The sequence below is a fragment of the Stomoxys calcitrans genome, chromosome 2 (assembly GCF_963082655.1).
Source record: "Stomoxys calcitrans chromosome 2, idStoCalc2.1, whole genome shotgun sequence".
Taxonomy (NCBI): Eukaryota; Metazoa; Arthropoda; class Insecta; order Diptera; family Muscidae; genus Stomoxys; species Stomoxys calcitrans.
This window is the reverse complement of record NC_081553.1, coordinates 42371171-42399166: the sequence shown is the minus strand read 5'-3', so window position 1 is coordinate 42399166 and position 27996 is coordinate 42371171. Positions and strand designations below refer to the sequence as shown.

The window sequence follows — 27996 nt, the reverse complement described above, 5'->3', positions numbered from 1 at the left end:
AAAATTTCAGCTCAATATCTCTATTTTTAAAGACAGTAGCGTGATTTCAACAGACAGACGGACGGACATGTCTGGATCGTCTTAGATTTTTACGCTGATCAAGAATATATATACTTTATAGGGTCGGAAATGGATGTGTTGCAAATTGAATGACAAAATGAACATACCCCATCCTTCGGTGGTGGGTATAACAACCGTCTAACACTAAAAAGAGGTATTTGTGCAAAAAAAATCAAACGCTTAGCTTTAGCACGTGCCAAATATGGTCTTAATCTGTTCATAACCTGATAAAGCTCCCATGCAAACCAATCTGCCCATTTCACTTCTTACGTCCCTCTAGGGCACAATTCTAATCCGATTTGGTTGAAATTTTGCACAATGGGATCTACTCTTGTCTATAACATCTAAGCTGGCCCGAATAGTTTTATATCCCGACATAGCTCCAATAGCATTGCAATTCTTATCCATTATCCTTCGTTTCTTCTGTAAAGAGATACCCAAAAACTGGACAAATGCGATCCAAATGCCCGAATCGGTTTACCACCCGACATAGCTCCAATAGCATAGCAATTCTTATCCATTATCCTTTGTTTGCCTATAAGGAGATACCGGGCATAGAACTTAACAAATGCTATCCATGGTGGAGGGTATATTTTTTTTCTGTCAGCCAACACGCAGGGGATGTCTTCTATGAATGCAGTGCATTGCGTTGCCGAGAGAAAATTAGGAATTGGAGGAGGGAAAAGGATGTAGTGCTTATTGGCATTTGTCTTAAATCTTTGGAATGCATTGTGCGGTCCGCTGGGCAATCAATCACAAACGGGTGTGAGCTCCTGGAATGTCTAGTATCCCCGAATATCAAACGAACACACACCATGAAAGTACCGATAAAACAGCACCAAAAACCCACATTGCGACGATGGTGAAGGGAGGCAATAGAGTTGGATACCCCACTGTCCCCAATCAACGCCATCGCTCTCCTCTGTACACGGTCCAGTTGCTCCAGGGATAATTTTGAAGCTCCAGCCCATTCATGTGAGTTGTACTCCATTTTCGGCCTTATGAAAGTGGTGTAGATGTTAAGAAGATCAGACGGAGTGAAATAATTCTTACATCGTTTAAGGAAGCCTAAACACTTGAATGCTTCTTTCGACACTTCAAACACATGTTTAGCCCAACGGACATCACTTTGTATTTTCATGCCCACAATATCAAGAGCTTCTGATTGCTCAACATCTACACCATTGATAGAGAAAGATGATCGTAATGGGTCAGCGAATCGTTTGTGTGACAACAAGCAGCACTGAGTCTACCGTGCATTAAAATCTACTCGATTCATTCGACCCCACTCAGAAATGGCCAGCAAATTCTGGCAGAGTGTATCGTCCATAACCCGTCTCTTGTCCTCAATCTCTCGAAGACTTGGTCGAATGAGTACGAATGACAGAGATTACTGTCATCCGCAAATGAGTAGATCGGATTCGATGTCTGACCCAACAGATCGTTGATGAAAATTAGAAAAAGAGAAGAAGAAAGAATAGAGCCCTGGGGTACACCTGCGGTCAATTTGCGCTCATTGGATGAGATCCCATCTATAACGACTCGTATAGTGCAATCTCTGAGAAAGCTGGACATACATCGAACGAAGCCATTACCGACATTAAACGCGACAAGCTTTGATAGTAGTGCACCGTGCCAGACCCTACCAAATGCCTTGGAGATATTCAGAGCCACAACCTTACTCTCACCAAACTGGTGGATTGAGCGACTCCAACGTTCTTAAATACATTTGTGGCCACTGTAACCTGCATGCTAATCTCATTTGAATAGAGTTAAAGTCGTTTTATTTTTCATGCATTTCTCCCTCCATCGATCGATACAATGTGATTTATGATTGCACATAGACCATTTATGGTAGTGCATCTTTTTTTATTGTATTTGTGGGCAAAGTGTTGCTGGAGTCTTTTGTTTAAGGTTTCTGTTTCTTTTTTTGTATTTTTGTCTTGACGAAAAATATTTATTTTTCCCTGTATTGCATTTTTTATCTGTTGACAAAAAAAAATGCAATATTTTCGTGACTTTTTTTCAAGCCGAAATTTTTTTCTCTGTTTTTGTTCGAACAAAAGGTATTTCAAGCTTTCTTAAACAAATGTGGTCAATTGGTCACAGAATGCAAAACATGAATTATGTTCTCCGCCACTGAACTTAAACAGTCATAGAGAAGTTATTTCCCTTTATTTAAGTATCTCAAAGTAGGGAGTTAACTGCGAATGGGTTAAAATTCCAAAGCGATGAATCCATACAGTAGTAATACAACATTAAACTTATGGTCAAAAATTCAACAATCTGCTTGAAGAAACTTCAACAGTTAGAAAATCTATTAAAGACAACACTTTTTAAATAACTCCACATCAGACCATATTTGATTACAAGTACGGGGAAGTTATGTGCTCAAGGCAATGGGTTTTGTTTAGTCAAATTCAATCAATAGATGGCGAAGCATCATTTCCTCCCTCAATATTGTATTCCATAAGCACTTATCTCAAGGTGATTCTTGCAACATAAAAGATTCAGACCACTGTACAGCAAATTTATGGCAGAATTATTGACCAAATGTATTGGTCATTGTTATGATTTTTATACCCTCCACCATAAGATGGGGGGTATACTAATTTCGTCATTCTGTTTGTAACTACTCGAAATATTCGTCTGAGACCCCATAAAGTATATATATTCTTGATCGTCGTGAAATTTTAAGTCGATCTAGCCATGTCCGTCCGTCTGTCCGTCCGTCCGTCCGTCCGTCCGTCCGTCCGTCCGTCCGTCCGTCCGTCTGTCTGTCGAAAGCACGCTAACTTTCGAAGGAGTAGAGCTAGCCGCTTGAAATTTTGCACAAATACTTCTTATAAGTGTAGGTCGGTTGGTATTGTAAATGGGCCATATCGGTCCATGTTTTGATATAGCTGCCATATAAACCGATCTTGGGTCTTGACTTCTTGAGCCTGTAGAGTGCGCAATTCTTACCCGATTGGAATGAAATTTTGCATGACGTGTTTTCCTATGATATCCAACAACTGTGCCAAGTATGGTTCAAATCGGTCCATAACCTGATATAGCTGCCATATAAACCGATCTTGGGTCTTGACTTCTTGAGCCTCTAGCGTGCGCAATTCTTATCCGATTGGAATGAAATCTAGCACGAAGTGTTTTGTTATGATATCCAACAACCGTGCCAAGTATGGTTCAAATCGGTCCTTAACCTGATATAGCTACCATATAAACCGATCTTGGGTCTTGATTTCTTGACCCCCTAGAGGGCCCAATTCTTATCCGATTTGAATGAATTTTTGCACGAAGTATTTCGTTATGATATCCAACAACTGTGCCAAGTATGGTTCAAATCGGTTCATAACCTGATATAGCTACCATATAAACCGATCTTGGGTCTTGATTTCTTGAGCCTGTAGAGTGCGCAATTCTTATCCGATTGGAATGAAATTTTGCATGACGTGTTTTCCTATGATATTCAACAACAGTGCCAAGTATGGTTTAAATCGGTCCATAACCTGATATAGCTACCATATAAACCGATCTTGGGTTTTGACTTCTTGACCCTCTAGAGGGCGCAATTCTTATCTGATTGGAATGGAATTTCGCACGACGTGTTTTGTTATGATATCCAACAACTGTGCCAAGTATGGTTCAAATCGGTCCATAACCTGATATAGCTACCATATAAACCGATCTTGGGTCTTGACTTCTTGACCCTCTAGAGGGCACAATTCTTATCCGATTTGAATGAATTTTTGCACGAAGTATTTCGTTATGATATCCAACAACTGTGCCTAGCATGGTTGAAATCGGTTCATAACCTGATATAGCTGTCATATAAACAGATCTGGGGATTTGATTTCTTGAGCTTCTGGAGGGCGCAATTCCTATCCGATTTGGCTGAAATTTTGCATGACGTATTTTATTTTTACTTTCAATAACTGTGTCAAATAAGGTTCAAATCGGTTCATAACCTGATATAGCTGCCATATAAACCGATCAGCGATCTTGACTTCTTGACCCCTAGAGGTCGCAATTATTATCCGATATGCCTGAAATTTTGTACGATGGATCCTCTCGTGACCATCAACAAACGTGTTTATTATGGTCTGAATCGGTCTATAGCCCGATACAGATCCCATATAAATCGTTCTCTCTATTTTACTTCGTGAGTCCCAATGGGCGCAATTCTTATACGAATTGGCTGAAATTTTACACAGGTCTCCAACATATAATTTAATTGTGGTCCGAACCGGACCATATCTTGATATCGCTCCAATAGCAGAGCAAATCTTTTATTATATCCTTTTTTGCCTAAGAAGAGATGCCGGGAAAAGAACTTGACAAATGCGATCCATGGTGGAGGGTATATAAGATTCGGCCCGGCCGAACTTAGCACGCTTTTACTTGTTTTTTCTCAAATGAACTTTAAAAACCCCTCCACTTATGTAATCATAGTTTATTTTATTTCTTTTCTTAAAACCTTCTTCCAACATGCGCATACCTCCAATATTACGTGAATAACACAAAGAAATGTGTTATTGAATTTAAAAAAAAAAAAAAAAGAATAGAGCCGTATGCCAAAGAAAAAATCGGAACCCTTATGTTAAAGGCAATTGTTAGAGGTGGATAATGGAACAATCATAATAGTAACACAAAAACGAAATAATCCACCAAAAAGTTCAGAGTTTCACTAAGCTATTTGTGACTGGACATATTTCTCCGCCAAAGGTCATCTTCCGGGTACCATCGTCATCATCTCCGGAAAAAAAAAGAAGCTGTCTTCAAGTTTTCACATTTTGAATAAGCCAAAGATAAAAAAGAAGATAGTTTTCAAGTGTCAGTTCATTGATATATGCGATTGTTTTCTTTCTTTTTTCAAGTTTGGCTATTAATGCCATCTAAGCCATGCTCAATGCATAGAAATCCCTTTGGCATAGCAAATGATTTGGCAATTTCATCCGAAAAGAGAACCAACCGAGTAAAGAAAAATTGAATTAAGAAAAGTAAACAAATTTTTAAGCTTCACTTAATTAATATTTAATGACAAGGCTTATTGTTTTTCTTCGTTTTTTTTTTCTATCTATCAATCCATTGGGGCCATCGAAATCATCATAAATCATTAACCCTACAAAGATGTAATCCAATTGTTCACACTACAATAGAATTTTAGTTTTTGCCAAAAAGAATTTTGTTATGGAAATTAATTTTGCTATAATGCCGTTTATTGATGTGGTTCGAGGTATGTCAAAAATATAATTTAAACTATGGCTGAAAATGTTGGCAATTTATAGGTGAATAGAAGACAGGCATCCATCTACACAGTTACGACACGTGGAGTGGATTAGAGAACCTTAAATCAATAGTGGGAAAATTATGAGGCTTGAGCACACGAAACTGATCTTTAAGAAAGAAAATTTGGAATACAAACGTTGTATATTGGCTAAGAAGAATCGTTTCCGATTTCTATGGGATGAGTTTTTCAGTCTAGCAACTGGGATTAATTGGTGGACCTTGTCATATGGCGGTGAGGAACTCATTATTTCTTCCTCGTACTTCTTGCATAATGAGTAAGACGCCAATACTTCAAAAGAAGGAATACTAGTTTACTTTTGGAATGCGTCGCCAAAGCTCGCCATGACTTTTGGGGAAGTAAGGATACGAACATAAATGGCTAAGGTGTTCTCTAATTTATTTTGGACACATGGTTTATATAGCTGGACAGGGCCCGCTCCGCTGCGCATTCTTTAACTCTCTAACATCTATTTAGGATGGCGACACTTTGCCCTGAATGTGAATATCGTGCTACTGTAGCCTATGTCCGCCTATGGCGCTGAACACCTGCGTTCTAATCCAGTATTTAAAGCGGTGGTTATCCCCTCCGAATGCTGGCGACATTTGCGAGGTACCATACCATGCATGGTCATGTAAAAAATTCTCCCCAATGAGGTGTCGCACTGCGACACAACGTACGGGCTCGACTATAAAAAAGGCCCCTTATCGTAGATAAACTCCCCCCCCTTTCCCCCCACCAACTCCTAATTTCCTCTCGCCAACGCAATGCACTGCATTCATAGGGGACATCCCCTGCTTGTTGGTTGACTGAAAAAAAATTTGAGTTTATCTAAGATAAGGGGCCTTTTTTATAGCCGCAGTGCGACACCTCATTGGGGAGAATATTTTACTTGACCATGCATGGTATGGTACCTCGCAAATGTCGCCAGCATTCGGAGGGGATAACCACCGCTTTAAATTCTGGATTCGAACGCAGGTGTTCAGCGCCATAAATCCTTGGATGTCAAAGTGGGTAGGAAAAACATTAGCCGGAAGTCGATACCACATACGAACGGTTCGGGCAAAAAAAAATTCTCTCTATAATGCATTGTGCAGTCCGCTGGCCAAACAATTACAAACGGGTGTGAGTTCCTGGAATGTCTAGTATCACTGACATACATCCTTACATCAAGAATAAGAAGACTAATATCTCAGACGAACACATACACCATGAAAGTACCGATAGAACAGCGCCAAACAACCCACATTGCGACGATGATGAAGGGAGGCAATTGAGTTGGATACCACACAAGACTCGGCCTATGGTCGAATGAGTACGAATGACAGAGATTACTGTCATCCGCAAATGAGTAGATAGGATTCGGAGGGGAAAGGACAGAGCCCTGGGGTACACCTGCGGTCAATTTGTGCTCATTGGATGAGAACCCATCTATAACGACTCGAATAGTGCGATCTCAGAGAAAGCACGAAATAAATCAAACGAAGCCATTACCGACACCAAATCGGAAAGCATTCATTGATGTATGAAAAGTTTGACCCTGCTCGGTTCCTGGGCAAATTTTTACTCTACTCCCAAATGACTTTCTTTTGAGTCCCATATAAATTGGGAAATATTTCGGGTTTAGGGAGTATTTCGGGGGTGGTCGCTTGCCGATCAAAGTAAATATAAGATTCGTGCTCTATTTTCAAAAACATTTCGTATGAGACCCATAATGGCATGATCGATAAATAAGTTGTGTTTAAAGGTGGGGTGGACCCCAGGGTCTTTGTCCCGAAAATTAATATAAATTTCCCAAAAATCCATAAATGTCCAACCCAAATAGCTTTTATATAATAGGGAAGTATTTTAGGATGGGACGGCTCCCCAAACACATGTCTGTATATTGTCGTGATTTGTCTATATATCCATTTGGCTGGTTTTGGGCTGTCCCCGCTGCACCCGTCCCCAAACAATAGAAACCATGTTTTTTTGTGATTATTAGAGTGCAAAAAAAAATTTCGAACTAATTGCATTTCCAATCTCCGAGATCTGGTATTTTTATACCCACCCACGAAGGATGGGGGTATATTCATTTTGTCATTCCTTTTGCAACACATCGAAATATGCATTTCCGACCCTATAAAGTATATATATTCTTGATCAGCGTAAAAATCTAAGACGATCTAGACATGTCCGTCCGTCTGTCCGTCTGTCTGTTGAAATCACGCTACAGCCTTTAAAAATAGAAATATTGAGCTGAAACTTTGCACAGATTCTTTTTTTGTCCATAAGCAGGTTAAGTTCGAAGATGGGCTATATCGGACTATATCTTGATATAGGCCCCATATAGACCGATCGGCCGATTTAGGGTCTTAGGCCCATAAAAGCCACATTTATTATCCGATTTTGCTACAATTACAGACAGTGAGTTAAGTTAGTCGGTCTAGATTTGAATATAGCTGCCATATAGACCGATCATCCGATTTATAGTCTAAGTCCCATAAAAGCCACATTTATTATCCGATTTCGCTGAAATTTGGGACAGTGAGTTGCGTTAGGCACTTCGACATCCTTCGTCAATTTGGCTCAGATCGGTCCAGATTTGGATATAGCTGCCATATGGACCGATCCTCCGATTTAGGGTCTAAGGCCCATAAAAGCCACATTTATTATCCGATCTTGCTGAAATTTGGGACAGTGAGTTGTGTTATGCCCTTCGACATCTTTCTTCAATTTGGCCCAGATCGGTTCAGATTTGGGTATAGCTGCCATATAGACCGATTTCTTGATTTATGGTTTTGGGCCCATAAAATGCTTATTTATTATCCGATGTCGCCAAAATTTGGGACAGTGAGTTATGTTAAACCCCTTGACATACTTCTGCAATATCGCACAGATCGGTTCAGATTTGGATATAGCTGCCATATTGACCGATATCTACGTTTAAGGTTTTGGGGCCATAAAAGACGCATTTATTGTCCGATGTCGCTGAAATTTGAGACAATGAGTTTGGTGAGGTTCTTCGAAGCCCTTCTTCAAATTTGCCCAGATCGGTCGAGATTTGAATATAGCTGCCATATAGACCGATATCGCGATTTAAGGTCTTGGCCCCATAAAAGGCGCATTTATAATCCGATTTCACTGAAATTTGACACAGTGACTTATGTTAGGCTTTTTAACATCCGTGTCGTATATGGTTCAGATCGGTTTATTTTTAGATATAGCTAGTGTACTTTTAGTATTTGGTCCAAATCGGAACATATTTTGATATAACTGATATGGGACATAAGGTATGAAATTTCCACCGAATTTTGATGAAAGGTGTTTTACATATATTCCCGAGGTGGTGGGTATCCAAAGTTCGGCCCGGCCGAACTTAACGCCTTTTTACTTGTTGAAATTAGGGTAATGAGAACTACTTTTTGGGAGAGTCATTTCGACTCAAATATGGATATTAAATTTATGTCCACTCTCAAATCCCTTTACTTTGGACCCCATTTTGTCATGGTGGGTAAGTATGAACCGTTTGGAGGGCGTTTGGGGGCTGGGGAGGCCACCGGCATATGAAAATGGATATCAATTTCGTTCTTTACTCCCAAATACCGTTGATTTGAGCTCCACATTGCTATAGTCGGAAATGAAGTTCAGTTTAAGGGTTGATTTATGGCGTACCCCCAAAATTGGATATCAAATTCGTTTTCTACTCTCAAATACCTTTCATTTGAGTCCCATATTGCCATAATGAGTCAATAAATCTATTCGACATATTTTTAGGAGGAAAAGAGCCACCTTGACTTCATCGCAAATTTTAATGTCAAATTTTTAATCTACTCCCAAATATCATTTATTTGAATCTTATATAGCCATGGTCCGCTGCCCATTTGGGGTATTTGGGGTGAGGGGACCTCCCATTACTTGGACCATATTTTTTATGCCATATTTGTAGTATATTGCCGTATAACTTTCATTTGAATCCCATATTGATAGGAACGTCTGGGTACTTAGACTTAAAATTTAATATGATATTCATTTTTAAGTCTCCAATACCTTTCATTTGATACCCATATTGTGCCCATCAATGTGCCCGATATCTGAAAATTATATAACCTATGTTTCCTTTTTTTGTTTCTACGAAACAAACAATCAAACCGATTCTCATATAGTCATGATGGGTCATATGCCCATTTAGGGAGTTTTTAGGAGGTGGGGTGACCAGAATCGTAATCTACTCCCGAATACCTTTTATTTAAGCCCCATATTGATATGGACGACCAATTTTTCTGTTTTTAGACATTTTGGGGTTACGGCGACTTCTTGGGTACTTGGACCCAATTTCTAATACCATATTCGTATTCTACTCGTCAATACCTTTCATTTGATATCCATATTGGCTTTATCGGTCCACTTGTGATTTTGGGTGGTATATTTGTGGTGACGAGGAGGGTCCGCCCCCTTCCAATAACAACAAATTATAAAGCATATTTCTTCTTCATGACCATATTTGTAATCTACTCCCGAATACCTTTCAGTTTAGTTCCACATTGTCATGATCGTCAAATAAACCTATTTTAAGGGATTTTGAGACTGTAGCGGAACCCCGGGTACTTCGACCCAACTTTTATTATGAAATTCGTACTCTACTCTTGAATACCTTTCATTTGAATCCGATATTGTCCCGATCGCTCCACTTTTATTTTTAGTTAGTACTTTTGGGGTAAGGGGGAGGGTCCGCCTCCCTCCCGATATCAAAAAATTATATAGCCTTTCAGACCAACCATTGCGTAGGTTGGTCTGAAAGGCTATATAATTTGAAAATTTAAATGTGAAAATTTCAAGGTAATCGGTTCAGCCGTTTATGATGCACCACTGTGCACCACTCGACCTAATCATGAAGGAATCTCTGGAGAACAGAATAGGAAGAGTGGACTTAAAGATATCTATTGGTAAAAAAAAACAAATCATAACGATATGACGATATATTTCAGAACATGTAGGACATCACCCATTGAAGCGACTTTCCCAATTAGAATACCAAAAGAAAATAAAGATATAAGTTGGTGAAACAGTGACCTCAAGCTACTTATGATAGATGCAAGACGGCTACTCTTCTATGGGAAGTTGAAATATAGCACTTCGGGACCTTTATAAGAAGAAGTTCAGAGTGTAAGAGAAGAAAAAAATCCATGGGGAAGTATTTTATAGGGCTGATTGTAATATTCTCCGATATAAAGGACATTTTGAGATTGCAGAAGATTATACCGTAGACGAAGGTGGCGTAGAGGTTAGACTGTCCCTTCAATGCCTGGCGAGATCAGGAAAAATTTGCAGCGGTGGTTATCCCCTCGTATTGCTAGCGACATTTGTGAGGTACTATGCCATGTAAACTAGGTACTAAAAATTTTGTAGAATACAATATTGGTCTTTTTGGTAGCTATATCCAAATATAGACCGATCTGAACCATATACGACATGGATGTCGAAAACCCTAAGCATAAGTCACTGTGTTAAATTTCAGCGAATTCAGATTATAAATGTGCCTTTTATGGACCCAAGACTAGAAATCAACAGATCGGTCAATATGGCTGCTATATCCAAATCTGAACCGATATAAGCCAAATTGAAGAGGGCTATCGAAGGGCCTATCACAACTCACTGTCCCAAATTTCGGCGAAATCCAACAATAAATGCGCCTTTTATGGGTCTAAGACCTTAAATCGAGAGACCGGGCGATATGGCAGCTATATCCAAACCTATATAAGATTCGGCCCGGCCGAACTAAGCACCCTTTTACTTGTTCAAGCCTGTGATTTCAACAGACTGACGGACAGAAGGACATGGCTAGATCGTCTTCGATGTTTACGACAATCAGGAATATATATACTTTAAAGAATCGGAATTGGATATTTCAATTTGTTGCAAACGGAGTGACAAAATGAATATACCCCATCCTTCGGTGGTGAGTATAGAAATCGCCAAAAATTTCAATATATTGTTGTGGGTTTCCAAGATTCGGCCCGGTCAACTGAGAACGATTTACTTGTTTGTTATCTTATCTCATCGCCTCATTTCTTTAAAGCTTCCCAAAGTCATCGCCAAAGTTGCCGACAAAAGTAAATAAATTCACTTGTTGTGTACTGTAAGTGGTGGTTGCTGTTGTTGGAACGCTCTTCATCGTTTGATATGCTAGACAAGGCTTGGACGCTCATGTGTTAAAAATCAAACCCATCATTAAACGCTCCCAAAGGAATCAACGATTTTCAAGCTTCCACAGCTTCCTCAATCGAATTCACATAGCATCAAAATGTTTCCAACATTTTGATATTCGGTGTATGGACGTTGAAAAACATTTTATTAGTTGGATGGATTTGGCTATCTTGGCGCATGCGCTTTAGATCATGTGATAGGAATCAACTAAACACACTGAAGAATTGTTTTCGAAGTAAGGCACATAAACTCAAGTACAGTGTTGTAACGTTAACCTTTATGTAATGAAAACGAATGTTTCTGTTGTTGTTGTAGCAGTTTCTTGTGTTCTATATTTCGTCTGCTTGATTCTGTTGAGTGTCCAGATCCAGGAACTCTGCAACTAAGATGAGGTGCGTCCAGAAGGATCTGGGTCTAAGTCGAGTGGGTCCGGCTGGGCAGTTAAACAGATGACGTGTGTCTTGTGGTCCCTGGTCACAATTGGGGCATACATCTTGCACGTCGGCATCAATTCTTGCTCTGTAGGAGTTGCGGCGGCTGCTTCTGCCGGAACGTAGTTGAACCAGAACTACTATGGTTTACCGGGGGAGGTCATTTTCTTCAGGTGCGATGGCAGGCAGTCGTTCTCCAAGGATTACATTCACCAGGTAGCTATTTACCGCATCTGCTACCGAGTCTGCATGAATATTGTCTAGACCTGCTTGATATGTCGCTTTATCTAGAGGTTATCTCTTTTAGCGCTAAACTTCACGTTCTAGATCATGTAAATCTATCTTCTGGCTTCTGGGCGGTGGATATCTAACAACAAGATGATGATTTGCATGATCTCTCCGATAACAGCCCAAACGGTACTGCTTAGACAGCATGTAGTTATGTCTTCGCATTGGTATGATATTTGTCTCCCGATGGAGGTGATCCATTTGAGAACTGAGGAGACAGTCCGTCGCAATTCGTAGGGCGGCATTCTGACAAATCTGAATATTATTCCACAGCATATCACAGAGCTGACAAGACCACACCGGCGCTGCATAATATCAAATTCCATTAACATTTTTTAAAAATTAAATTTTGACGAATTTTGAGGGTTTTTTTGTATGTCCCCCAATGGTAACCCTTTTAGGGTCAAATGCCCTAAAGGGACGCTCTATATTTACCGATTGCGACAATGTATATTAAATGAAAGGTATTCAAGAATATATACGATCTGCGTATAAAAAATTGTTGCCAGGAGTCGGGGTGTTACCACAATCACGAAAAAAAACCAAAGCCAAAACTAAAAGTGACGATATGGGACTCAAACGAAAGGTATTTGAATGTAAACAAGAAAGAGCGTGCTAAGTTCGGTCGGGTCGAATCTTATATACCCGTTACCATGGCTCGCATTTGTCGAGTTCTATGCGCGGTATCTTTTTTTTAGACAAACATAGAATATTGAATAAGAATTGTTATGCTATTGGAGCTATATCAAGTTATAGACCGATTCAGACCATAAATGAATGCTGAACATTGTAGAATTCATTGTGTAATATTTCAGTTCATTCGGATAAGAATTGCGCCTTGTAGGGGCTCAAGAAGCAAAATCGGGAGATTGGTTTATATAGGAGTTTTATCAAGCAATTGATCGATTCAGTCCATATTAGTCACGTATGTTAAAGGTCATGATAGAAGCCGTTGTACAAAAATTTCTGTCAAATCGGATGAGAATTACACCCTCCAGAGGCTCAAGAACTCAAGATCCCAGATCGGTTTATATGGCAGCTAATCAGGTTATTTACCGATTTGCGCCATATTTCGCACAGTTATTGAAAGTCATAACAATATACCTCGTGCAAAGTTTCAGCCAAATCGGATGAGAATTGCGCCCTCTATAGGCTCAAGAAGTCAAGAGCCAAGATCGATTTATATGGCAGCTACATCAAAACATAGACTGATTTGAACCATACATAGCGCAGTTGTTGGAAGTGGCACAAAAACACCACGTGCAAAGTTTCAGTTAAATCGGACGAGAGTTGCGCCCTCTAGAGGCTCAAGAAGTCAAGAGCCAAGATCGGTTTATATGGCAGCTATATTAAAACATGAACCGATTTGGCCCATTTTCAATATCAACCGACCTACACCAACAAAAAGTGTTTGGGCAAAACTTCAAGCGGCTAGCTTTACTCCTTCGAAAGTTAGCGTGCTTTCAACAGAGAGACGGACGGACCATCTGTCTGTTGAAAACACGCTACAGTCTTAAAAAATGGAAATATTAAGCTGAAATTCAGCACAGATTCTTTTTTGTCCATAAGCAGGTTAAGTTCGAAGATTGACTATATCGGACAATATCTTGATATACGCCCCATATAGACCGATCCGCCGATTTAGGGTCTTAGACTCATAAAAGCCACATTTATTATCCGATTTTGCTTAAATTGGGAACAGTAAGTTGTGTTAGGCCCTTCGACATCCTTCTTCAATTTGGCGCTAATCAATCCAGATTTGGATATAGCTGCCATATAGACCGATATCTCAATTTAAGGCTTAAGGCCCATTAAAGGCCGATTTTTAGTCCGATTTTGATGAAATTTAGAACAGCGATTTGTGTAAGGATTTTCAACTTTCTTCTTCAATTTTGCTGAGATCGGTGCAGATTTGGATATAGCTGCCATATCGACCGATCTCTCGATTTAGGTCTTGGGCCCATAAAAAGCGCATTTATTGTCAGATGTCGCCGAAACTTGTGACAATGAGTTGCGTTAGAAACCTCGACATCTTTCTGCAACTTGGCCCAGATCGGTACAGATTTGGATATAGCTGCCATATAGACCGATATCTCGATTTAAGGTTTTAGACCCAATAAAGGCGCTTTTATTGTCCGTTGTCGTCGAAATTTAGGACAGTGAGATGTGTTAAGCCCTTCGATATTCCTCTTAAATTTGGCTCAGATAAGTTCAGATTTGGATATAGCTGCCATATAGACCGATCTATCGATTTAAGGTTTTGGGCCTATCAAAGGCGCTTTTATTGTCCGTTGTAGCCGAAATTTGGGACAGTGAGATGTGTTAAACCCTTCGACATCCCCCTTAGGTTTGGCCAGAATCGGTTCAGATTTGGACATAGCTGCCATATAGACCGATCCTTTTATGGGGCCAAGACTTTAAATCGAGATAAAGTCTTGGCCCCTGAAAATGTTGGGGGTTAGCTCTGGAGGAAAGTGGATGGTTTAATCACTGGAGTCGTGGAGAATATTTCTCGGAGTAGAAATATTTTCCTCGCAAGGTGAGTTTGGGGAGAATAGGAAAAAAATGAAAACACAGGTGGGTTAGAAATTGGGAATTTACAATTATCTCTTTATTGGATGGAAAAGAAAGCTCTGAATTGGAGATTGAACGAAACTCTTACCAGGAAGAACAGCAGTGGTTGAAGCCCAGATAATAAGTAAGTTTGAAATAGGAAAAAGAAAAGGAAAAGGCCGACGGAGTACACAAGGCTGCTGAAAGCGAGACATCTTTAGTACAAAGAGAGACACACACACACACACATATAAAGTATGAGGTATGTGGGTGTATGCAAATGCAAATAGCTGCGAAACTTAGAAAGTAGATTAGGGGGACCAGGTAGGAACAAGGTTTGGCATTAACATTACCGGCCCCCTTGCAGTACACCTGCAATAAAAAAAAGGAAAAATGCAACTGTGTGTACTCGCACCAGCTTACAATTACTCGCACGGAATATAATTGAAAACTCTATGAAAACGGACGTTATGAATCTAATTACTCTAGTTATGAATTTAATTACTCTAGTAAGGAAAGGAAATGTTGACATAATAGTTGTATAGCTCCGTAGAATAGCCAAAGGATCACTCCATCATCAGGATCCAGCTGGTACATGGAAAAGGCAAGCTTGTCAGTAGTGGACATCCTTCTATGAATCAAACCGCTCAATGGACCTGTTTAAAAGATAGAGCTTGTGCTTCGCTAGTAAAGTAAAAATCAACAGTGCATTTCATAACTCTTTTATTCAGTTTGGATTAAATTCATTGATACCGAAGAATAATGAGAACGCTGTAGTGCGCTCAGTGCGAACAGACACCATAGATCACCCAACCAAAAATAGTACTTTGTGCCGTAGGCAAACCATTCTGGGCGTATACACCCTCTGCGATGACCCTGGGATAAAGATCGACACCAATTACAATATCCACCGGGGCCGATTTGAAAAATTTCGAATCCGCAAAGAATAAGTGGGGGAAATGTCTTTTAAATGATTCCGGAAGCGATTCAGCTGGCGTCACCGTTGAAATGCGGTTACTCACACGAAATGTGCCTTCAATGGTTACCGTTTCGTCGAATCTGGAGGTCAGGCGAAGTGGGCATATGGTCTCCTCTTTCAGGCTCAATGTCGTGAGCGCCAACGAATCTACCAATCTCTTGGAGATCCTGCTCACCGGAGACCCCGAGTCGAGAAGGCACCGGGCTGTGGATCGTTCAGACTTGCCTTTTACCTTAACGAGCACCGTAGGAAGCAACACAATGCTGTTCTGTCGAAGAATAGCCGAAAGAGATGTCCTCTGCTTAGAAGACGGTGATGGCGAAAAATCCCTCGGTGGGCACGAATCCTTTGACTTCCGCTCAGGAGTGTTGGGACGCGATTGCTTCCGATCGCTCTTAAGAAGGGCATCCCGTAGTTTCGGATCGACGTGGAGGAGGGTATGATGGCTCTTTTTGCAGTGGTGACACCGGTGACTGCTAGAGCAGGATACCACCAAGTGGTCATGAGCCAGACAGTTGAAGCAGTAACTATGCCTTCGAACTGCTTCCAAACGATCTGCCATTTTCATTTCCAAAAACCTTTGGCAAGATCGTAGGGCATGAGACCGGTGACAGATACGGCAATCGTATTTTTCCTTCTTGTAGGGAACCGCGGATGACTTCCTTTGTGTCTCTTTGGTATACTTGGGCATGATAATCTATGGTGGCAAAACAAACAATAGGGAAGTGATGGGAAAGAATAGAAAATCTGTGTTTAATTCGGAGAGGAAATGACGACAAGCTTGGTAATGGGTCGCGTAATGGTGCCCTTCTGAGTCACCACGTCAGCAACCCGAACTCTGCGATCAGTGCCGAAATACGTCTTGCAAACTCTGCCTAGACGCCAAACATTTGGTGGAAGGTTGTCATCTTGAATAACGACTAGTGTGTTCTCTTCTATATTCTTTTCTGAACTTTGCCATTTAACTCGCTTTTGTAGTTCTCGTAAATATTCGTTCTTCCATCGAACGCAAAAACTCTGATGAATAGCCTTAAGTCTCTGCCATCGGTTCAAAATCGATACAGGACTCTCCTCAATGCGTGGATCGATCGGAGCAAGAATGGGAGTACCAATCAAGAAATGACCTGGAGTTAAGGCAGCGAAATCGTTAGGATCACTGGATATAGGAGACAACGGGCGCGAATTGAGGCATGCTTCAATTCTCGACAGGATTGTCGAGAACTCTTCAAATGTAAATTTGAAGGAACCAGCAAATTTTCGAAAATGGGACTTAAAACTCTTTACTCCCGCTTCCCAGAGTCCTCCCATATGAGGAGCTCCAGGCGGGATGAAATGCCAACTCAAAGACTGGTGCGCATAGTTCGACTCAGTTCCAGCACGAGCAGCATGAATAAATTCTCTCTCTAAGATCCTGGAAGCTCCGACGAAAGTTGTACCGTTATCGGAATATAGATGCAACGGACAACCCCGCCGAGAAACAAAACGATGGAAAGCCGCTAAGAACGTGGGAGTGGACAAATCGGACGTCGCCTCTAAGTGTATCGCCTTTGTGGAGAAGCACACGAAAACGCAGACGTAGCCTTTCGTAATACGACAGGCCCGCCCACTGTAACTCTTTATGTCGAAAGGACCCGCGAAATCCAAACCCGTTCGAGTGAATGGACGAGTGAACTCGGTGCGCTCTGGCGGCAAAGCCGCCATGAGCTGCTGCTGACAACGCCTCTTGTAGAGAATGCAAGGCTTGCACTTATTGATGGTCGTTTTGATTAAATTCTTGACCTTCGGGATCCAGTACTGTGATCTGACCATACGAAGTACAAGCTGATTCCCACCGTGGATAGTAAGTTGGTGGATGAACTTCACGAGCAGCCTGGAATATTGACAACCGTAGGGCATTATTATCGGGTGTCTCTCATTGTACGGAAGGCCGACTGACGATTCCAGCCGGCCACATGAACGAATTAGCCCCTCAGCGTCCAGGAACGGGTTTAAGTTCAGAATAGAACTTGATTTCGAAATTTGCTCTTGTGACGACAAACACTTGTACTCATTTGGAAAACACGCTTTTTGACACACTCGAATCAATCCATCTCTAACCAGTACAAGCTCAGAACTTGTGATCAAAGTGGACTGCTTTGAAAAGCTGGAACGAAATCTTGGATGAGTACGATAGAAGAATCGATACACATAAGCCAGTACACGTAGCGCTCGTGGATAGGAAGAAAAACGTTCAAGAACGTCCTGGTAGTTCTGAAAGTAAGTATGATGAACCTTTATGGCTTTACGCTCCAAATCTATCTCGGGAATAGTGGATTGAACAGAATTAGGCCAACACTCAGGGGAGTCGCGGAGCCACTCAGGTCCCGACCACCACAACTCATTTGCGACGATATCCTGAGGCAGGAGACCTCGGCTAGCGAGGTCGGCAGGATTCGTCTCTGAAGGAACATGACCGAACTTGGAGGGGTCAACCACTTGAACTATACTTGAAATTCGGTTTGCAACAAATGTTGCCCAACAACACGGAGGTTTCGAAAGCCAGGAAAGGACAATAGTGGAGTCTGTCCAACAGAAAAGAGAATACTTGGGAATGTTAAGTGTCGGAAGTAATGTATCTAACATCTCTGCCAATAGAACAGCCCCACAAAGCTCTAACCTCGGAATGGACAATGTCTTAACAGGAGCCACTCTTGTCTTTGAATAGACCAAATGTGTGGAGACCGAAGTAGTTGTAGCTATTCGCACATACAAAGCTGCTGCGTATGCCCTTTCTGAAGCATCACAGAAGCCATGGAATTGAATATCGGCGGAAGGAACATAATGAAGCCACCTCGGAATTCGAACTTCATTTATAGCCGAATAACACGTCTGAAACTCTTTCCACTTTGCAAGTGTGCCAGGGGTAACGACCTCGTCCCAGCCCGTACCCTCTGACCATATCCTCTGCATAAGAATCTTTGCTACCACAATACATGGCGATAGCCAACCAGCAGGATCGAAAAGCTTTGAAATCTGGGAAAGGAGTTCTCTTTTAGTATCTCTGGATGAATCTGGGAATGGCTTGGTAGTGAAATAGAACGAATCGGATCGAGCATTCCAACGAATTCCTAGCATTTTTGCTGTGCTACTGTCGTCGAAGTCCAAAAAATCTTCACACAGCAAATGATCGGAAGGAAGTCCTGCTAGAATATCCTTTGAATTTGCTGTCCATTTTCTCAGGAGGAAGCCGGCCGAAGCCAAAGCGGATATCAACTGCTCCTTAGACTGCATTGCCTTCTGCAGCGAATGTGCACCCACTAGGGCATCATCCACGTACATAGAACTGCGAAGTATTTCACTGGCAATAGGATGACTGGATTGAACGTCATCAGCAAGTTGGAAAAGAGTGCGAATAGCTAAGTATGGAGCACAATTCACACCGAAAGTGACAGTCTTCAACTCGAAATCTTGAACGTCGTCACTTGGATCTCTTCGAAATAGAACTCTTTGGAACGGTGTGTGATTGGGATGAACTCTAATCTGCCGGTACATCTTTTGAATGTCGGCATTGAACACATACCGAAAGAATCGCCACTTGAGAATCAACACAGTCAGATCACTCTGCAACACAGGACCTGTATGCAAAGTGTCATTAAGACTCACGCCATTAGAGGAAGGTGAAGAAGCATTGAAAACCACCCGAACTTTGGTGGTAGTGCTCTCTGGTTTTATAACCGCATGGTGCGGCAGGTAGTAATGAGACGCACTTCCCATAGAACTAGAAGTCTCAACTTGACACATGTGGCTTAAATTCGCGTACTCTTGGATAACGGAATCATACTCATCCTTGAACGCAAGATTGCGAAGGAGGCGGACTTCATTTCTCAAAAATTGGGCCATAGCACTTGTCCGTGAATTACCTAGAGATATACTCTTGGGAAAATCTCTTTTGAACGGAAGATGAACAACGTACCTTCCATCTTCATCCCTCTTAGTAGTTGAAACGAACAATTCCTCACAAAATCTATCAGCTGCTGACACAAAGTTCTTCCTTGGAAGATTCTCCACCTCCCAAAATCTCGAAATCTCTTTGTCCAAAGAGATTTCACAAAAGTTGGAAATAATTCTGGAATATGGAGATGGAGATTGGATCGGAATGGGGCCAGTCAAAATCCATCCAAAGATGGTATTTTGGCCCATCAAGGAACCACAAATATCATGCTTCACGCCGGACCGCATGATGGAAGGAAGGAAGTCACCACCAATCAGAATATCAATACTGGAACTCCTGTGAAATAGTGGATCTGCCAGCTCGAATTGGGGCAGCTGAGAGAAGATGGAGGGGGGTATTGAATGAGATGGAAGGGCACCAGATAAATTAGTAATAACGAAGGCCTTAACCGAAATTTGAGCATCTGCATATCTCGAACATAGAAGCAGAGTACATTCCTTTCGAACGGAAGCAGCCATGGAATCATTCAGACCAGAAATCTGAGCATTGACTTTTCTATATGGGAGCTGCAATCTATTGAAAAGTCTCTCTGAAATGAATGTACCCTGCGACCCAGAATCCAAAAGCACTCGTGCCTGGTACGTAACACCCAAGTGCAACACATCAACCAAAGCAGTCCCCAGCAAAACGCCACGAGAACTGGAAGAGAAATAGGTTTGAACGACTCCCGTACCAGAACTAGTGGACTGTATAGGACTAGGAGCGAAAGGTGAGGAGTTTGCATTCAAACCTGAATTTGTATTTGCCGGAGTCTGCACTCTTGAGTTACTGGCCTCTGGATTAGCGGAACTCTCATGAAGCAAAGTATTATGCTTCCTCTGGCACTGGAAACAAGTGTTCTTGCTTGTACAATTTCGAACGTGATGAGTTTTAGAAAAACAGTTCAAACACAGACCTTGCTTCCTTATCTCGGACTTTCTCTGATTAATGTCCATTGCTATGAACTTAGGACACTTCCTAATCACATGGAACTCTCTTGGACATAAAGGACATTGTGGACCCGAAACTCTCACTTGGAATGAATTAATATTTCTCGAACTCTTAGTATTCGTGCTATTGGATTTTGAATCTTGATCCCTTGCATTGGGATTGGCACGCATTTCAGAAACGGACTCCAGTGTCCGGTATCTATTCGTAAGAAAGGAGTCAAGGTCAGACCACTTAGGAATTGCAGTCTTATCTGCGAGACCCTGCTCCCATAAGGTAAGTGTGGACTCTGGAAGACGATTCGAACAGAGAAATACGAATAGAGGGTCCCAACCTCTGACATCAATGTCACACAACTCTAGGGCCGAGATACAAGAAGTAAGGTCGCGCTGCAACTGTTTAAGTGCACTGGCGGACTCTTTGGAAATGGAAGGAAGATTGAACAAAACCTTTAGCTGCCCGTTAACAAGGATTCGTCTATTCTCATAACGAGCGCATAGATTTTTCCATGCCAAATGGAAACCATCATTCGTCAAAGGGCTCCTCTGAACAATGTCACGAGCCTCGCCTCGCGTTTTTTGCGTCAAGTGAAACAGACGCTCGACAAAACTAAGTCTGGAATTCTTTATGTACACTGCCGTAAACATGTCTCTGAAAGTAGGCCAGGACATGTAATCACCGTGGAAAACCTCTGTATCACATGGCGGGAGATGAAAGGAATAATCAGTCCTTCCCGTAGAAGACGGAGTGTCTTGAAATTCTGGATGACCTTCGGAAACAGGTGGATTTGCGACAAGACGTTGGCTTGGAGAAATCTTAGTTGCCGGCAACTGAAACTCCTCCGCGAGCTGTGACAATGTCGCCAAGCAGTTGCAGTAAGTCACATAAGAACTCTTAAACTTGGCTCGGAAGGTCTCCAGCTCGGATGCATTTACGGAATCGTCTGCACCGCCCTCGTCTTCGTCTTGCTCACTATCACGATCAGCCATGAATGTATCGAAAGTGGACTTAATGTCGCTCCATAATGACTTCAGCTCTGTCATGTGTATATTAATTAAGTGAATCGATGAGAGCGGAAGCGTATTATCACCTATATCAGCATTGAATGCGACAAGGCGATCAGCTAAGCGAATGAACGACTCTAAAGACATATTCGAACTTGAAAGAAAAAAGTAGAATTAGCTCTGAACCAGACGCACTTAACTCTCTTAAATAGGTTAGGGAAAAAACCTATCTAAATGAACAGTAAATCCGAAAAAATGGAACTGGTATCGAAAAAAAACGTTGAAAATGACGTAGGCGTATGCGTAATATTTCCGGAGAACAGAAGAATGAACAGTTGCGCCGGTTGAAATAAGTTCGAAATGCCTCTATAGTATTGAAACTCTTAAAATCAGCAGAGGAAAAAAAAATTCTCTTGAAAATTATGAAAATTCGAACTTTTTGGATCCAAAAGTCGACCTTGGCTCACTGTAGGGTGCAAATACGATTTTTGCTTTACACGAACACCAAACGAAAACAGTCTCGTGAAGAAAATCAGAAAAAAATTTACTTTTCGAAAAAATCAAAGTTTTGTACCAAAAGTCGACTATGACCGGCTGTAGGGTGCACTATATATATCTCTGACCGATCAGGGTATCACACAAATGCATATATATGCCAATGGAACCAAAATATAAGGTGTCTCAAACGCCCCGAGTCGCGACCACACAAACGGAATGACTGTAGGGTGCACGGCAAACAAAGAGTATATAAGAGCGAATGAACAAATTCAAAGCAACACAGAAGTCTCTTATTCTCTTCGCAGTAGCAATGTCACCCGCAACGAAACTCAATAGAAGCGAATAACAAGAAATGTTTGTATGTACGTTCAGTTGTGTGTATATATGGATGTATGTATATTGGATGTTAGTTATGGAGATCAACGTTGGTTAGTTCTAAAAAAAAAAAAAAAACAATAACAACAATCACTGTGCTTGTAGGAAAGGCTGAACTATTAACTACGACGAAATAATGCTATGGGCAGCGCGACTGCAGCATATGAAAGAGGGCAAAGATCACTTTCAATGCACCACGATTGAAAAAGAAAAGAAACCAAAGGAACACACTGCCGCGACACCGATTGAAATATAAAATCTTATGTTATTTTTTTGCAAATTAATGGCAATTCTTACAGAGGCAAAGCACACTGTTACTTAAATTTCTCTATGGAATTTAATGAAATTCACTTCCACCAAATTTTAAGAAAATTAATAACCGAATAGTTGGAAAAAAAATTTTTTCAGTACGGTTTTTGAAAAATTTTATTTCGAAGCACTGTTTAGGAAATGTCGAAATGCCGTCGGCAAAACACAACTGAAGCACAATGAATATTTGGAAAAAAGCACTATTGTTTTCACTTTTTATGGAATAGAACAAAGCACAAACTCACCTTTTTTTCTATGATGACGATGATGATATGTATGTTGGATGAAATGGTGATGAAGGGATGATTTCCAGTAATAAATCCGGTTCGAAGGACCACAATGAAAATGTTGGGGGTTAGCTCTGGAGGAAAGTGGATGGTTTAATCACTGGAGTCGTGGAGAATATTTCTCGGAGTAGAAATATTTTCCTCGCAAGGTGAGTTTGGGGAGAATAGGAAAAAAATGAAAACACAGGTGGGTTAGAAATTGGGAATTTACAATTATCTCTTTATTGGATGGAAAAGAAAGCTCTGAATTGGAGATTGAACGAAACTCTTACCAGGAAGAACAGCAGTGGTTGAAGCCCAGATAATAAGTAAGTTTGAAATAGGAAAAAGAAAAGGAAAAGGCCGACGGAGTACACAAGGCTGCTGAAAGCGAGACATCTTTAGTACAAAGAGAGACACACACACACACACATATAAAGTATGAGGTATGTGGGTGTATGCAAATGCAAATAGCTGCGAAACTTAGAAAGTAGATTAGGGGGACCAGGTAGGAACAAGGTTTGGCATTAACAGGCTCAAGGCTCATTTATAATCCGATTTCGATTATAGTGACTTATGTTAGGCTTTTCGACATTCGTTTCTTATATGGGCCATTTCGGTCTATATTTGGATATAGCTATCAGAAAGACTAATATTTGAACAATGACTTGTACTTATTAGACCATTCAGCTTCCGTGCCGAATTTGGTCCAAATCGGACCATATTGCGATATAGCTGCTATGGGGGCATAAATTATGCATTTTTCAACGGATTATGACGAAAGGTGGTTCACATATATACTTGAGGTGGTGGGTATCCAAAATTCGACCAGGCCGAATTTAACGCCTTTTTACTTGTTAAAGATGAAATATGAATCTTATATAAAAATTTTAAATCAGTTAACAGGGGGGTAGCCTCTCCCCAAAATGTTGTCCCAAATGGGCATTACGATGTACGGGACAATATTGGGTTCTAATGAAAGGTATTTAAGAGTTAAATTCACTTTTAAATTATTTTAAAATTTAGACCATATCAAAAAGCGGCCTCAAACACCTTAGGGTGTATCGAAGCACACAATAAAAATCTAATTTCGAATTACATTTTATAGTTAAGTATAAAACTTTTTCCCCAACTTTAAATATTTTTTTTTTTTCACTGTATCCTAGCAAGCTATTTAAGCCAGCATTAATGCTATGGTGTTTCCAGCATAGTTGAAGTTGAAAACTTAAAAACAACCCATTGACAGTTAAAAATATTTAATATGCCATAAATACATAACCAAACCTATGCTTAAGAACTCAAATGATAGCCATCGAAGAGATTGTTTCGTTTCATATCAGACATCACCATGGTTCTGAGCTCCATTCTCCATCATCTGCTGCGAGATTTCAACACCAAGCCTTCATTGGAAGCTTTACAAAAGCAATTTGAGTTCTTTCAAACCATCTTAGAACAACAACATATGAAGGAAGAAGATGCAACAGCATCGCTGAAATCGATCAAATGGAATTGCTTCAACTGGTGTGGTAGTTGCATAGTGCGCAAGCGCACAGCCTTTGGTTACAGCATAACTAACGATAGGACACATTCAGTTTTATGTTAGCAATTTAATATAAAACGTATATTGGCTATCGTATAGTCTCTCTTTCTTTCTTTCGATTTTTGAGATCTCATCATAAATTGTTAGTTCTTATTGGTGAAAAGGAACATTACGTTATTGCCCCCCTATGTGTAGTTTAACCAACTGCCCACACTTTTGCAATGGCAAAACAACCTCCTGCTTGCATTGCATGCTTTATGTGCAATGATAATGGTAGGTTATGTCAGTTTTTCGACTGCTGCTTCTACAACTTATTGGAGTGGGCATAATGTTTTTTTCTATTTTGAGGCTGGTTTGAAATTAATTTGTTGGTCTGGCTTTGAGTAGAGACAAACATTCTACTTTTATTAGTTTATTGGCTTGGGACAATAAGTATTGGGGCAATTACAAATATTTGAAATTAATAAAAGCAAGTCATTATTCAATTGTGTATAACAAAATATTGGTCTTTTTAGTAGCTATATCTAAAAATAAACCAATCTGAACCATATACGACACGGATGTCGAAATGCCTAACTTAAGTCACTGTGGCAGCTATAGTCAAATCTTGACCGATCTGGGCCAAATTGAAAAAGGACGTCGAAGGGCCTGACACAACTCACTATCCTAAATTTCGGCGACATCGGACAATAAATGCGCCTTTTATGAACCCAAAACCTTAAATCGAGAGATCGGTCTATATGACAGCTATATCCAAATCTGGACCGATTTGGGCCAAGTTGCAGAAAAGTGTGGAAGAGCCTCACACAACTCACTGTCCCAAATTTCGGCGAAATCGGACAATAAATTCACCTTTCATGGGACCAAGACTTTTAATAGAGATATCGGTCTATATGGCAGCTATATTCAAATCTGGTCCGATCTCAGCCAAATTGAAGAAGGATGTCGAAGGGCCTGACACAACTCACTGTCCCAAATTTCGGCGAAATCGGACAATAAATGCGCCTTTTATGAGCCCAAAACCTTTAATGGAGAGATCGGTCTATATGACAGCTATATCCAAATCTGGACCGATCTGTGTCATATTGCAGAAGTATGTCGAGGAGTTTAACTTAACTCGCTGTCCCAAATTTCGGCGAAATCGGACAATAAATGCATCATTTAAGGGGCCAAGACTTTTAATCGAGATATGGGTCTATATGGCAGCTATAGTCAAATCTGGACCGATCTCAGCCAAATTGAAGAAGGATGTCGAAGGGCCTAACGCAACTCATTGTTACAATTTTCGGCGACTTCGGACAATAAATGCGCCTTTTATGGCTCCAAAACCTTAAATCGAGAGATCGATCTATATGGCAGCAATATCCAAATCTGAACCGATCTGAGCCAAATTGAAGAAGAATTTCGAAGGGCCCCACATAATAAATAATAAATGCGCCTTTTATGGGCCTAAGACCATAAATCGCGAATCGGTCTATATGACATGTATATCCAAATCAGGAACGATCTGGGTAATGGTTTCGTTCGATTTATTTCGAGCTTTCTCAGAGATCGCACTATTCGAGTCATTATAGATGGGTTCTCATCCAATGATCACAAATTGACCGCAGGTGTACCCCAGGGCTCTGTTCTTTCTCCTTCTCTTTCTCTTATTTTCATCAACGATCTGTTGGGTCAAACATCGAATCCGATCTACACATTTTCGGATGACAGTAATCTCTGTCATTCTTACTCATTCGTCCATAGGCCGAGTCTTCGAGATATTGAGGACAAGAGGCGAGTGATAGACGATACACTCTGCCAGGATTTGCTGGCCATTTCTGAGTGGGGCCGAATGAATCGAGTAGATTTTAAGGCACAGAAGACTCAGTGCTGCTTGTAGTCACACAAACGATTCGCTGACCCATTACGATCAACTTTGTCTATCAACGGTGTAGATGTTGAGCAATCAGAAGCTCTTGAAGTTCTGGGCATGAAAATACAAAGTGATGTCCGTTGGGCTAAACATGTATTTGAGGTGTCAAAAGAATCATTCAAGTGTTTAGGCTTCCTTAAACGGTGTAAGAATTACTTCACTCTGTCTGATCTTCTTAACATCTACACCACTTTCATAAGGCCGAAAATGGAGTACAACTCACGTATGGGCTGGAGCTTCAAAATCACCTCTGGAGCTAATGGACAGTGTACAGAGGAGAGCGATGGCGTTGATTGGGGGACAGTGGGCTATCAAACTCTATTGCCTTACTTCATCATCGCCATAATGTGGGTTGATTGACTCTGTTCTATCGGTACTTTCATGGTATGTGTTCGTCACATATTCGTCTTCTTATTCCTGATGTAAGGATGTATGTCAGGGATACTAGACATTCCGGGAACTCACACCCGTTTGTAATTGATTGGCCAGCGGACCGCACAACGCATTATAGAGAGAATTTTTATTTCGCCCGAACCTTTCGTATGTGGAATCGACTTCCGAATAATGTTTTTCCCACTCATTTTGACATCTAAAGATTTAAGACAAATGTCAATAAGCACTACATCCTTTTCCCCCCCTCCAATTCCTAATTTCCTCTCGGCAACGCATTGCCCTGCATACATAGGGGACATCCCCTGCGTGCTGCCTGACAGAAAAAAAAATAATGAAGGATGTCGAAGGGCCTAACACAAGCCACCGACTGTCCAAAATTTTAGCAAAATCATTTAATAAATGTTGCTTTTATGGGCCTAAGACCCTAAATTGGAGGATCGGTCTATATGGCAGCTATATCCAAATCTGGACCTATCTAAGCCAAATTGACGAAGGATGTCGAAGGGCCTAACATAACTTACTGTCCCAAATTTCAGCAACATCGGATAATTAATGTGGGGTTTATTGACCTAAGACCCTAAATCGGACGATCGGTGTATATGGCAGCTATATCCAAATCTGGATTGATGTGGGCCAAATTGACGAAGGATGTCGAAGGGCCTAACACAACTCATTGTCCCAAATTTCAGCAAAATCGGATAATAAATGTGGCTTTTATGGGCCTAAGACCCTAAATCGGGGAATCGGTCTTTATGGGGGCTATATCAAGATATAGTCCGGTATAGTCCATCTTCGAACTGAAGCTGCTTATGGACAAAAGAAAGAATCTGTGCAAATTTTCAGCTGAATATCTCTTTTTTTAAAGACTGTAGCGTGATTTTAACAAACAGACGGACAGATGGATGGACAGACGGACGGACTTGGCTAAATAGATTTTTACGGTGATCAGGCATATTTATACTTTATAGGGTCTGAAATGGATATTTCGATGTGTTGC

The 27996-nt window shown here is 40.9% G+C and overlaps 2 protein-coding genes across 3 annotated transcripts; both read right to left on the bottom strand.

Annotated features, from left to right (window-relative positions):
* Positions 1 to 14831: 14831 nt before the first annotated feature.
* LOC131995124 (uncharacterized) lies at positions 14832 to 23678 on the bottom strand. 2 transcript variants are annotated; one of them, XM_059363135.1, is made up of 2 exons: positions 23445 to 23678; positions 14832 to 16478 (listed from the first exon to the last, which is right to left on the bottom strand). In XM_059363135.1, exon 2 carries the CDS (start codon positions 16470 to 16472, stop codon positions 15585 to 15587), a length of 888 nt encoding a protein of 295 aa, XP_059219118.1. In that variant the 5' UTR covers positions 16473 to 16478; positions 23445 to 23678; the 3' UTR covers positions 14832 to 15584. The 2 variants fall into 2 exon arrangements, with proteins under 2 accessions (XP_059219118.1, XP_059219117.1); XM_059363134.1 differs by lacking the exon at positions 23445 to 23678 and adding an exon at positions 23131 to 23295.
* LOC131994649 (uncharacterized) lies at positions 16535 to 21850 on the bottom strand. The gene is made up of 2 exons (XM_059361424.1): positions 18438 to 21850; positions 16535 to 16937 (listed from the first exon to the last, which is right to left on the bottom strand). The coding sequence occupies exons 1-2, from the start codon at positions 21848 to 21850 to the stop codon at positions 16535 to 16537; spliced, it is 3816 nt and encodes a 1271-aa protein (XP_059217407.1).
* Positions 23679 to 27996: the final 4318 nt, after the last annotated feature.